General features: G+C 34.6%; 1 protein-coding gene across 1 annotated transcript in view; it reads left to right on the forward strand.

The window, feature by feature from the left end:
• Positions 1 to 348: 348 nt before the first annotated feature.
• Positions 349 to 15,021, forward strand: part of LOC131852186 (uncharacterized) — a 28,910-nt gene continuing 14,237 nt past the window's right edge. Inside the window, exons 1-4 of the mRNA XM_059202829.1 lie at positions 349 to 710; positions 4,607 to 4,807; positions 5,849 to 6,008; positions 9,924 to 10,137. Of these exons, the coding sequence (XP_059058812.1) occupies positions 389 to 710; positions 4,607 to 4,807; positions 5,849 to 6,008; positions 9,924 to 10,137 (897 nt within the window). The 5' untranslated portion in view covers positions 349 to 388. The remainder of the gene's footprint in view (positions 711 to 4,606; positions 4,808 to 5,848; positions 6,009 to 9,923; positions 10,138 to 15,021) is intronic.

Consider the following 15,021-nt stretch of genomic DNA (forward strand, 5'->3'; position numbering starts at 1 on the left):
ATAATTATTAACAGTATAGATTGCGTAAAATATTTTTTTAAATACTTTACAGAGAGAATATAATCACTACGCTTTTAGCAATCCTCTAATTTATATGACAATTGAACATTATTTTAATTTTGTTGTTCTTAATAATTAAATTAACGAAAAAGTATCCTTATAAGACTGTTTGGACTGAAAGGAAACAAAATCTTTGTTGTTTTGCTCATGTGATAAGGTGATAGGGCGGAATTGCTGAATGTTTTGTGTTTATATTTTGCCTTCCTGTTTTAAAAAGTCAAACTGTAAACAAACATGGCGACTACAAAACGTCAAAAACGTCAGTCATCAAACAAGATCGACGTCGGCTTCGCGTGCCGTGTCGCGGTTTATCGCATAATTTATTAAAATGGTATACTTTCCTATTCGAAAGTGTTATCATGTAGCTAAAGTATGTCTTTTGTTAATACTAGTGGTGTCTTTGTTAGCTTTATTTGAACATTATCGCGGCGGTAAGCGAACTACGGAGGCGCAATTTTCAGATCCAATTGAAGCTGAATATGAAAGGGAGATATTGGAAGACGAGGCTCGTATTATACCAGGACTTGGAGAGGGAGGTGTAGCCGCACACCTGCTGGGGGAGGACAAGCGGCTCGGTGAAGAGTCTGAAAAGAAACTGGCCATAAATGTCCACTTGAGCGAGAGGATTGCATACAACAGAACTCTGAAAGGTACGCATCTTCCCAGTGTACCTCAGTGTAAAATAACTAAAGAAATAGTATGTAATATATTCTTTACATGCAGCGCAAATAATACTTAGGCACAAGTTCGGTTGAATAATGTTTAAGTTATCTTATCATAGTTACTTACCGGTTTTAAATTTTCTTAAAATCCTTATTAATTTTGCAAATAGAGGTTTGAAAAATACCTTATTTATTTGATTGCTGTATTAATTGTATCCCATTCCTATGGAATGTACATAAAAGTAAAAACTAAACAAACATTTTGTCCTCAAAAATATTCCTTCCACTCAGAAAATGAAAATAATAACATATTTATCAGAGTATTGAGAGTTTTAACTCTACAAAAGTAACAGTATTTATTTATTTACTCTTCATTACATAGTATAAAATAAATATACTATGTAATGAAGTTCATATGTATGCTTAAATCTTTAAAACTACACAACAGGTTTTGAAGTGGTATTTTTTTAATAGATAAAGTGATTCAAGAGGGAGTTTTATATATATATTACTTGTACACCCGTGTGAAGCCAGGGCCAGTAGCCGGTAGTTCTAAATAAATATCAAATATATCATTTATAAATTGAGAGAAAAATTAATGAATAAGATTTTTTTCAAAACTTAGTATGTTAGAAAACTATTAATAACCAGTTCTTCTCAATTGGATCTATATACTGAATTGGACGGTAGGGAAAAAATTAAAAATAATAATGTAAAAATTTTCTGTACATAACTTTTATTTTAGAAAAAATAAAAGTTAAATTCCATGCAGACAATGTGGAATTTAACTTTTTTTTTCTTTTTCCAAAATAAAAGTAGCCTAAGTTACTCCTTATTGAATCAGCTACCTGCCAAAAAAAGTCCCGTCATAATCGGTCCAAACATTTCAGAGTTTAACCAACCAGTCAACCAGTTCAAACAGACAGATAAAAATTGTAAAATATGTAATTTTGGTGTGTGTACCATATTTATATTCATATGCATGTACTAAAAACGATTATTTCAATATTACAAACAGACATTCTGTTGGAAACTCCAACAAAAATGAGTGTTAAAACTTCTTTCATAATTTACTCATAATATTCAAATATACAACGCTGTGTCCCCTATATTACGATTGTAATGTGTTATGTGCTTCAATAATTTTAATAAATATATATAATTACGATTTAATTTATAATTTGGAGTTTTTATAATTATTTACAATGCACGTCGTTGAGATTCACACACATTCCGATTTTATTTATATGTATAGATGTATAGATTACTAAAATATTAATTATTGTAACATTGACTAATGTCATTATCTGATAAACAGCAATATGTTATCTGGTGTGCTGCTGATATTACACACATATAGGTCACCACGTTATCAGTATTGATTCATGTATGCAGTCCTCAGTTAAGCATAGATCACAATATACACACCCATAAGTAACCTTCATACACACCCTACCTATCGATACCTATCGAGTCCCCTTAACGATCGATCCCCTATCCAATTCAAACGGGGATCGATATCACGATGGCCTGAAATGAAATGAAATTAAATAATTTATTTGCGAAATATTGGTACAGTACTATAATTAATACGATGCCACATGAAATCCATTGATCAGCAATATTTAACCTGAGCCGAAGTTCGAACCCCTAGCTCAGACTGGCGTCGTATCCGTCAGGCGGAGTTGTCCTTCAGCCGCTCCATAAGTCCTTCCTTTAGTTTGTAGTGTTATCTGCACTCGCCCCCTATCGTCCGGTGAAACTGTAAAGGCTACCTGCGGACAACAGCATTAAAGTAGTCCAAAAAAAAACACTTATAGTTCTAGTCAACATAAAATATGACTTATCGAAATATATATAACTCAAAGGTGACTGACTGACATAGTGATCTATCAACGCACAGCCCAAAACCATTGGACGGATCGGGCTGAAATGTGGCATGCAGGTAGATGTTATGACGTAGGCATCCGCTAAGAAAGGATTTTGATTAATTCTACCCCCAAGGGGATAAAATAGGGGTTGAAAGTTTGTATGAAACTTTGTCAATTCTAAACCGATCGGGCTGAGACTTTGCATGCATAAATCTACTATGACGTAGGCATCCGCTAAGAAAGGATTTTGATAAATTCCACCAATAAGGGGATAAATTAACGCGAGCGAACCCGCGGGATAAGCTAGTTTAAATATATTTTCCCCAGAATGTTGCGGTGACTTTTGCGCTGCTGTCCCATTTGCATGAAATTAAAAGAAATATTTATTCATCATAATTATCTATCTGTCACTTTATCCAAATTTCTTACAAGCAATTAAAATTAAATTTACCCTCCAAATTATCCCGCCTCTTTTTCGGCAAACTGATTTATTAAATAATTTTTCGTCTTCATTATAACTATTTCATTAATATTTATTAATGTACTATTAGGCTAAAAATCAATTTTAAATTACAAGTAAGGACGGAGTTACGGAGAAAAGGAACGGCGAGATATTTTTATTGGCCCGATTCTAATGGTGACTATTTAAAGTCAAAAGAGTGAATCAACTAACAAATGACGTTCATATATTTTTATTATTATTAACTAAAAATATTTAAGGCTAATTGTACAAATTAGCGTTAAATATTTTTAGTTAATATATTTTTCATTTAGTTCAGCCTATTTTCAAAAAACAACTACTTACAATACAATATTTAAAAATGGAGTTTGACTTTTTGCATTTAGACCACTGTTAAACTAGGGGCATCGCAGGTCTAACTTCAGACAAGAGACGAATCACGGTTTAGAGATAAACTTCGTTTTGTAATAAGGAATACTTTAGTCAATGGTTTATTACTAGGGCTAAACCAGGTTTATCTTTTTGTAATAAGACAGATTGTGTTTTTTTACTGTTGTCATTTGTGAAATAGAAAAAAAATTGGGAAGTTAATTTTGCATACGGACGTTGAGGGGGCCGTGTATTTGGCTCGGCAGATACGGCGGTAGCTACGCCCCTGACTCGTAGTTTGTGTTCGCAGCTTCACTATACAATTCGCGCTCGACCTTGTCAGGATTTTATTGCCGAAATGAGTAATTGATGAATATCAAACAATTGTACAGTTGTGAAAATAATACAATGTGAATATAAGAACAGGTACATTACCTACGTACATACGTGGCGGTTCACAGTCATATATGGAATCACTAGATTTTTTAAAAATAATAATATAATAATATTAATCTATACATCTATATGTATCTATATGTATGTTTACAATAATACAGATTCATTTATAAATTCAAATTTGGGAGAATGAATGAATGAGTGATTTCGATTCAGTTAATTAATCATACTAAGATTTTAAACGCAAAAGTTTGTGGGTATGGTTGGATGGGTGTTTGTTATTTTTACACGCAAAAACTGATTAACGGGTTTTGATGAGACTTTACAGTAATATAGTTTATACATCAGAATATCACATAGACTATAATTAAAATTACGATAAATGCCAAGTAAGTGTGATACAGACGAAGTTGTGTGATAAGAAAGAAAGAAGCTAGTCTATACATCAATACATATAAATAAAATGGGAGTGTCTGTTACTGTAACCGTTTTTTACTACATGCATATGAATGTAAATACGGTACATACACCAAAATAACATTTTTGTCATTTTTGTCTGTCTGTCTGTTTGTTCCGGTTAATCTCTGAAATGACTGGACCGATTTTGACGGGTCTTTTTTTAGGTAGCTGATGTTATAAGGAGTAACTTAGGCTACTTTTATATAAGAAAAATATTGTTAAATTTCACGCGGACGAATTCGCGGGAACAGCTAGTATACAATAAAACCTTTGCTTAAAAAATTACTAACCCATAAATATAATCAACAACAGTGTCTGTTTGCGTGCAGACTACCGAAACCCGGCATGTCAGCGCGTGGTGTACGACGCGGAGCTGCCCTCCGCCTCGGTGGTGATCATCTTCCACAACGAGCCGTACTCGGTGGTGGTGCGCACCATCTGGAGCGTGGTGAACAGCGCGCGCAGGGACCAGCCCTGGTACAAGCAGGCCAACTTCGTCGACAGGGAAACTGGAAACACCATGAATTTGGGTAACTTAATAGTCATAGTAATATCCCTGGCCTGGGGGAAAGGGGATTGTTAGTAATGTGGACTGATGATCTTATTGCCAGCAATGTACCACGTCAGGTTAACATCCACGCGGTTCCATCTGGAAACCATCGTGATAAATCCTTTTTGAATTTGTTACGATGGGCTAACTGACCTGACCTCATGCTCATCCTATCATCCTCCACTTGTGCATCGCCAGAGTAAACCGTTAGCACATGCGTGTGTACCATTACATTATCATCCATAAAAAAATACCCCTGGCCAATTCACACAACGCCATCTAGTCCCAAGCTAAGCAGAGCTTGTGTTATGGGTACTAGACGACTGATGTAAATACTCACTAGAGTCAGTTTAACTTGTATGTCTACGTGAAACTGGATCTTATGATTATTCTCGAAGGACCATCAATTGGGGTAAATGAAAATTGTATTCCATGGGACAAGGAAATGCAACTTTCTATGGGTGAAAGATTTTATTTTTATATAATTGAAATGCAAATAAACCTAGTTAATGGTACGTGGCAAATCCGTCTATATATATGAACAGCACCACGGACATCATGTAACGCTCTAGGCACCACTCATGCGTTAGAAATGCATGAAATATTCTATCCGTATTCCAAGCTGCTCATCGGCTAAAATAGGTGAGACTGGTGTGAACTCTTACGATTTTGTATGATGCACCTTCTTGTTTTACTTAGAGGAAATCCTCATTAAGACTCGTCAGCCCGGAGGAGGCTAACTAAAAACTTCAAGATGTCCCTCATCCAACGCAATATGCGCGGAGTCGCGGGATCGATGTTTGTCCGACACAACTTCAACGATGGCCCGACTCTAGCAGGTGGCCCCATCTTTGCTGGTTCCCTTATAGAATCTACTACTTCTCCTTTCTTCCCTGGGGAAAACTTGTAATATATACCTGAGCAAAAATTTAAAAAATCTAAACTGTTTTCTTCTTAATATCACTTTTGAAACCACTTCTTTGTCGTTCCATTTTGAAATAGATAATTGGTTCTCACCCAGGTTACCCCGGCCAAGACCCGAACTCACCGTTGGTGTACCTGAAGGAGATCATCCTAGTTGACGATAACTCCACACTGCCCGAGCTGAAGGGCAAACTGAGTCATTACGTACGGACGAGACTACCACCGGATTTGATCAGGATAATACGTTTACCAGATCGGTAAGTTTACGGTTAAACGAGCATGCGGCTCACCTGGTGGTAACTGATTACCGCCGCCCATGAGCACCTGCAACACCCCATGGTGTTGCGGGTGCTTATTGGGAATTCAGGGGAATTGTCAGTACGTTGTCGGCCTTAAAAAGGAATAAGCTTAAAAATTCTTAAAGGTTTCAATATCGTATCGGTTCGGAAATACCATTGCTAGAAGGTGATTCCACAATGTGGTTGTGCGTTGTTTCTTATATTTCTTCTTTGAGTAATAATAAATGAAAATATTAGAGAGATTGTGGACGTGCAGTGCAGAGCTCTGTGACAGAAGTGTATAAAACAAATTGTATATAAAGAACATCATATTTTAAACATGGATAAAAGAATATATAAAAGCTGCCAGTGATTCTCATTGTAGGTCTAACAATTGGAACTGTTATTTTGCTCAAGTACATTTCGTTAGTTGATGGATTCGTATTAATTTTGTCCACACCATGACTCCTGTATTGGTATTCTATTGGACTTAATCGACTCTTCACTCAAGGCTTATCTATGTAAAATCTAAAGTTACTCCTGAGCTATCGAGTTTACCTATATATCTAAAAAAATCACTAGTGTCTGTTTTACCTTCATCCCGCTCTCGTGTGGCACTGCAGTCGTTATCGAGTTTTAACACATTCACGCCGGGGCCGACTTTGATGTTTTTTGCTGCGTGCAGCGCTCTAATTGATGCTACGCTTCATCTTCGTCCAATGAGACAATTTAGCGCGGGCCACCGGTGGTACGCGCCGTCCAATTATACAAACTACCGCGGGCCATCGGTGGTACGCGCCGTCCAATTATACAAACTAGCGCGGGCCACCGGTGGTACGTGCCGCCAGATAAGACAATTTACTGCGTACCGCCGGTGCTACGCACCGTCCAACGAGACAGTCTAGCGCGGGCCACCGGCCGCCCGCGCTGGCGTGAGCGTGAACTCCTATGTCCAATCTCACTGCGTATTCCGCTTTTGAATTCGTATGTGATACAAAATAGCTCTAATGGTCTGAACGCCGAGTTGTATTCAAGATCTTATTGATGACTCGTTTATACGCAAAACATCTCGTAATCTGTGGAGATGATTGTTAATAAGGATGATGATAACGCTTTTAGTAGTGGTGGTTAGACCTCTGCACTGAATATTTGTGGTGTCTCACATAGTACTGATAGCGGAGTTAAACCAATTAATACTAATCCATTAACTTATGATTGAATTCTTATCCCCTAATCTTCGTTTCCTTCTACGTTACGTTATCTTATCATGTCTCGTTCCACGAAACAGCTGTGTATGTATTATTGAATGAATTTGAAAGTATTCATTCGACCAATGGTACTATATATGTACTTAAAGAAATAGGAGGCAATTTTGGTATTGTATATGAATATAAGGAAATAGGAGACGGTTGTAGAAACTATAAGTATTATACTACTAGGTGGAGCCGTGGTCTAATGCACCAGGCGCTGGACATTGTTTAGACTCTTCTCCTGACTGTACATTTTATCAACTCTAAGACAAATTGAATGCAGGACTGAGTTATGATTCTCAAGTATAATGTTTATAATGGTTTATTTTTAAAAGGTAAAAAGTCAATTAAGAGACGTGAAAATTTTTCAAAGCTAACACATTTTGGTTATCTTTACATAGTATAAAATAGAGTTGTTTCCGCTGTCTGTTCGCTTAGATCGTTGAAACTACGCAACGGATTTTAATCCAGTTTTTAGCAATAGATAGAGTGATTGACACCTGACAGCCGGTACGGGTAGCTAGGATATAATAAAATATGACAAACATCATTAAATAACCTTTTTTTTTATGTATTCGTAAATGATCAGATCAAAGTCAAAAATACAATCAGAATACTAGTATTTGCCTTAGGGTTGGGCTTACCCAAGCAAGATTAGCGGGCAGCAAAACTGCCACGAGCGATGTGTTAATATTCCTCGACGCGCACTGCGAAGCCAACGTCGATTGGCTGAGGCCTCTGCTGCAGAGGATCAAGCGGAAAAGAACGGCCGTCCTCACACCGATCATAGACATGGTGCAGCAAGACACATTTGAGTATGATACAGGAATAAGCGTTGTCGACTTCGAGGTGATTGTAGTAGATTTTGCTGTTGATACAGTTCCCATAGCAAGAAATTGTTTATTAACAGGTTTAGTTAATTTGTTAATGAATTATATATTACTTAAAAGGTTTGTATTATTTTGTTTAATTCTGCTACTAATAGCATGTGTCAGACCGCAAACATTAAGTTACGTAGCATTACCACCTCTACCAAGCGTTATCGCCTTCTACACTAGTTATCAAATTGGATCTACACCCATATAGCGACATGTGTTTCGCCTCTAAACAAGACATCAATAGGCAATGAATAGAGTTTGGATATAGTTTGGAAGCCTAATGTTGACTGTTCGACTACCACACTTGTTCATTTTACTATTTTCTATAAGACAACTAATATTATCAATTGAATTATTGTTTTATGTATATGTTGTTTTTTATGTTTAGTAACTGTGTGACGTAAAAAATACAAGAACATTTAGTTAAAATCAAAATAATTTATTCATATAAGATATTTTAGATTCTTCAATTAAGTTAAGTTCATTTTTTATTCTTTTCATTTATTCATATATTTTCACTTTGTTAAAAAGTTTAAGCATAAATATATCAAAACAATCTTAATAAAGCATTTGGTCTGCATATTCAATAAAACTTATGACTTAATAATTCTTTATCGACATTATAATCATAATTAATTCAGTTACCTCGATGTTATAACGGTTTGTTGCTCTGGGAATTGTTTCATTCAATTCAATTTTCTCACAACCGGCCGTACTCGACTTTTATTAATAGTAAATGTCTTCGCTCGTCTTATTAGTGTTAATAACGTATAAATTTATGCTAATTTATCGCAATTAAAGTGAAATGCTTTGGATTAGTGCTAAGCATTTGATTTTATTGATTACACTACTCCAAACGATTTTATGGCGATTTCACTTTAATTGTTGTAGATATACTCAAACTAATAGTTTTATAGTAAAGTAACTTTAATATTTTAAAGTAGTTTAATAAATTAAAGTGGTTGTATGTAATATTAAAATAATGGAGTACCTCAGGGCAGCATTTTGCAACCATATGATAATAATTTCTGAAATTTATTAATTTGCTGGTAATTGGGTACTGTTTTTTTAATTGAAATTTTACTAAGTATGTAGTAATATTATGTTTCTATATAGTTATAATAAGTTTAGAGGGGTTCATTAATTTAACACTCATTGTACGAGTATTTAATCAACTAATTGTTCGATAAAATTGGATTAACTGTATTTTTAGTTTATTAAAATCATTATGTTCATATTCATCCAATACCCTACTAATAATCAAAATAGAATGATCTTTTTTCTTATTTCATTCGTATGTTTCACTAATATATGATTACACCTTCATGTAATATTGATTGAAAATCTTAAAACATTATTGCAGGTGTTTCGTGGAAATGAGTTGATAAGAAATAATGTATTCATGTGTGATTGAGTAATTCATAATTACATTGCATAAGGTCCAAATTTATAACAACAAACTTAAATATATGTCAAACTTGCTAAATGACAGTAACAACATTTATTTAAAAGAGAAATACGCAAGTTTTTGTTCGTCTTGTGATGAGTCTGCTTTCCGAATAAGCGATGGAATAAAACAATATTTTATGACAGTTCAAAAGTGTTTATATTAAGTTTATTTGAATAAAGATTATGTGTTTTTATAAAAACGATGATATTCTCGTTTATACAACCAGTATGTTTGAAGCAATGTAATTAACTGCATTCATTAGGGTTTATTTCAATATGGGCTGCGTCTTAGAATTGAGTAAGTACTTGGTTAACAGCATGGGCCTTACTCGTGCCCGGCTGGCCGGCGCGCGGTACGCCGTCGGCGACGTGCTGGTGTTCTTGGACGCGCACTGCGAGGGTCAGACCGACTGGCTCAGGCCCCTCCTCGACAGGATCAAGCACGAGCCACACGCGGTCGTCGTGCCCATTATAGACGTCATCGGCTCCTCTGACTTCTACTACAGCGTTCAGGATCCCACAGTGTTCCAGGTTGCTTATGTGTTGCTTAAGTTTTGTCCGTTTGAGTTGCTTTTCTGTGTCGTGAACTTGACTTGTGTTTTGTCTGAAGGCTTTTTCGAAGGATTTGGTTTGTAGTCACATTTTGTTTTGGTTTGTTTTATTGCACATACTATTTTCTCTGGATGTTCGCGTATTTGTCTGTTAGTCTTGATAGTCCTAATTTCAACATCTAAACAATGTTTCAATATTAGTTGACACACTGACTATGTTTTGTTATGAAATGTAATTAATTGTTACAGTACCTTTATAGTCATAGATAGTCGTAGTTAGTTGATTACCGATAAAGTTATATCATAATATTTCAAATTTGTTATTTCACGTCTATTATATACATATATATCATGGTCTTTATCGACCCCTTTAATAAAGAATAGATTACAATGAATTAATATCCATTTACTTAAGTTAAATGCACCTTTTCGAATAGTGATAACATTTCCACTGTTAATAATGTATACTCACACGTAGTTGGATACGTTTTTGTAGGTTACCTAGACATCCATGAATTAGAGTTATGAAAACAATAGTTGAATTAGAGCTATAATCAATTCATTGCCTGCAAACACCTCTTTCACAGTATTTGTTGTAATTTGTATTTTGTTTTGCATTGGAATTAGCGCTTTGATCTGCTTCGTTTCTTTGTTTGATATTTTCATCTTTTACTTTTTTATTGTCTTTATTTTTCATTGTCACTGTATTTACGCAATTTCTAAGTTTTTTTGTTACTTATTCAGGTTTTATTCTTAAATTCTTATTTACTGTTACTGCATCACCGTGTCTTAGATTTATATTATCACCATATTATCTATAGGCTTTTATTTTTTGCATTTTCTACTTTTATCACATTTGATGCACGTAAGGTTCTGCATTGCGAGACAAACAGGTCCTCCAGGTCATTTTTGTTTCTTCTTCATTGTTGTTATTATGAATTATGATTGGACTGATCCTTGCTTTAAAATTGTAATACTTTGGGAGATTCCTGCACTTGTACACACTCGAGCAAGGCACATTATACTGCATACACTGTACTGATACTTTCTTTTTCAGGCTTTTAGGGAATAAAATAATTTGCCAAATAATTTAAATTCTCGAGTATTTGAACGTTTGCATTATTATCATGAAGTAGTAATATTTTTTTGTATAACGTTGATTATAGAAGTATAATATTAAAGAATAGATTTTTACGATACGGTAAAATATTTCCTGTGATTTATATTTTAAATGACATATTTTTCCGTTATTCCAATTCTTTTTCGTAAAATCACAGCCATTATTTACATGTAATATATGTATTGGTGACGCCGCGGAAAGTTCGAGAAGAATTTTATAGAAAGAACCAAATCAACATCAATTGTCTATATTTGGAGATCTATTTTCAAAATGACTAATATTATTTTTAAGATACATTAAAAGGTCAGGTAAAAAATTGAGAACACTAAAATGGAGGTAAAAGGATGTTTTTATTAAAGCTTTTATATTTTTTGTAGTGAGTGCATCGCTTTGAATGTATTGTTCCCTCAATGAGACTACAATAATTTAATTAAAGAACGTTGATCTTTAATAAGTCATACAACTAAATACAAATTTAAAATCCCTACTAAAAGTGTGCAAAGCAATTTTAAAATAGCTTTGGCAACCCCAATTGCAGGCAGGGTCTCATAAAAGCGCGTATGCGAGGCGCTCGCGCAGCCAGAGGCGACGTCCTCATATTCTTGGACGCGCACTGCGAAGCGAACGCTGACTGGCTGCGGCCGTTGCTGCAGAGGATCAGACATAAGAGAGACGCGGTCCTGACGCCGCTCATTGACGTCATAGACCAAACCACGTTCAATGTAGACGCGGCAGAGTACTTCCAGGTCCTGTACGTTTACGCACGCATTAATATCTAGAATATTCAATAAGGATTCTAATTTTAATTGCATGAAGACTAACTGTTTAGGAAACACAGATATGGAGTTAGGATGTATGTATCTTGCGTCGTGTCAATATGGGAGCATCTAGGATCGATCCCCGTTCAATTAAATTTACGACGGCCTTAGCCGAGGTTTATTGGGTGTTATTTTATCCCCATGGGGGTTTAATTCATCAAAATTCTATTTAAGCGAACGTCTTCGCCATAGTAGCTCCAATCTTTAATTTCAGTTCAATCAGTGGAAAATTTAATAAGATTTATACAAACTTTCATCCCCTATTTTATCCCCTAAGGGGTGGAATTTATCAAAATCCTTTCGTAGGGGATGCCTACGTCATAGTAGATTTATGCATGCAAAGTCTCAGCCCGATCGGTTTAAAATTGTCAAAGTTTCATACAAACTTTCACCCCCCTATTTTATCCCCTTGGAGGTAGAATTAATCAAAATCCTTTCTTAGCGGATGCCTACGTCATAACATCTACCTGTATGCCAAATTTCAGTCCGATCCGTCACTATATCAGTCAGTCACCTTTGAGTTATATATATTTAGATTACCCTTAAATAATTCAAAACATCTATTAAATCATATTTACTGAGCGAAGCCTATTACTCACTAAACGATTACTTGAATGACGAGCGTGCTTGGCAATAGTTGTTCATGCACTGAATTTTCATTTAATGTTAGACAATATTAGACATAGACACCTATATAAATATACATTGTAAATAAACTGGCTTTAAAAAAAAGTAATTCAATTGAGTTTCTTGCCAGTTCTTCTCAATTGGATCTACATACCGAACTGGACGATGGGAAAAAAATTAAAATTATTATATAATGTAAAAAACTTTACGTTCATAAGCGGCTAAAATGTCCTACATGAATAAATGATTATTGAATTTGAATACAACAATAATAATGAATTTTAGTTTATATTACTAGCCTATATGAGGCAGGTTTAGTAGTAACACGTTCATCATCATCATCTGCTTCTTCCTTATCCCATTTATTTGTGGTCGTCGTAATATGTTGTTCTCTTACATTCATCCCTGTTCGCAGTCATCGCGTTATTTACTTCCTTTCTTACCATATCATCTTTCACACAGTCCATCCATCTCTTTTTCGGCCTTCCTCTGCCCTTATAACCATCCACATCCTTAAAATATTATCTTCATTCCTACGCATTATTAGAAGATTTAAATGTCATATAAAGCACTTGCTTTGCAAAATAGCTTACTATAAAATTGAAGAATTCGTTAACGACAATAATGTTTTTATAGAAAATTTTAAATCCATAGCACTGACAATATTATTTGATTACACTAATAATGAGTGCGTAGCGATTTCTATGTTGATTATCGCATGCCTCTTACTTCTTATATTGTAATTATTTATATAAAAAAACATCTATTAAAAAGAGCAACACACAAGTTTCTTGCTCATTCTTCTTGTGATGAATCTGCATTCCGAATGAGTGGTAGAATCTAAATATGACTATTCAAAAGTGCTTGTAATGAGTTTATTTGAATAAAGATTATTTCTATTTCTATTAGTATAGTAGTAATACGTTTAGTATACAGATTAAAATAATTAGATCGTTTATCTCCAAAAATATCTATGTTTTTAAATCTCATACTGCAGATTATATTAACGACTAATAATTAACAACAGTAACGGAAGAGTTTAGTAGTTAATATGCATGAAACCACTAACTGATTCGTAGGATATGTGTAACGCCATATATGTATAAATGTGTAACTATGTCACTATACTAATATAGGCAATAAATTTATTCACCTTTGAGTTATATATATTTAGATATAAAACAGACTTTGATGTCCCAAAATGGCGACAATATTATATAGTTACATAGGTGTACTAATTATATGTTTATATATTGTATAAGACAATACAATTCTCAGACGTTTCTTTGTTGTTGCTCTCAATTTTTCAATTTTTCTTTCGTAATATTGTATGCTACGTTTCGGCATAGTAACACTACACTTGGACAAAATATATAATTAAAATGAAAAGTGACTTGTGCTCGTTGCCGCGCACGATAAAAGAAAAACCCGCGGAAGGACTTATGGAGCGGCTGAAGGCAAACTCCTGCCCGACGGATACGACTTTAGTCTGAGGGCACCACTAGGGGTTCGAAAGGGTTAAATGTAGGCTGGCGGTGATTTATAAGGAAAATCGACAATTTCGGGTTACCCTCTAAATGTGGGAATGTTGCCAGTAGGATAAAAGGACTACATTGTTAATTTGTATCTTCGAATGAAGCGAATTTATATAATAGTGATCGAACTTCACTTGCAAGTTCGTTTGATCGCCTATTATATGCTCGTATGTTATTAATTGACAGTAAATTTCTTTCTTGCGAACCATTAAAGTCAGTATAAAAACCATTTATTCCGTGCTCATAATTACCTTACCCGCGTATTGTTTTTTATACTGGTACTACTATTATATGCGTGCGGCAGATCTAAGTATCTTTGCATAGTACTAGCTGTCCCGGCTAACGTTGTTTTGCCATATAAATTAATAACCCTACAAAAAAATAGGGGTTGGCGATAGAAGGGTGCAAATTTAGGATTGTATGTGTATTTAATGACATATAGTAAAAGAAAATGTTGAAAAAATAAAAAAATATATTGTGGTCAACAAAAAATATTTTATCAAAACAATAAAAATAAACATTTGGGTGTAATAAGGGGTATTTAGTAAGGAATATTAGGTATCCTCATAAATCTATTCTCAGACCTACTGAATACAAATATAAAATTTCATCAAAATCGGACAAGCCGTTTCGGAGGAGTATAAACACGTAACCTGTGATACGAAAACGATTTCTTCAAAGCAAATACAATTTGGTTATCTTTATCATTACATAGTATAAAACAGTCGCTGTCGCTATCTGTACCTATGTATGCTTAAATCTTT

This window comes from Achroia grisella, unplaced genomic scaffold (assembly GCF_030625045.1).
Source record: "Achroia grisella isolate CSIRO2021 unplaced genomic scaffold, CSIRO_AGI_Agris_v1 utg841, whole genome shotgun sequence".
Taxonomy (NCBI): Eukaryota; Metazoa; Arthropoda; class Insecta; order Lepidoptera; family Pyralidae; genus Achroia; species Achroia grisella.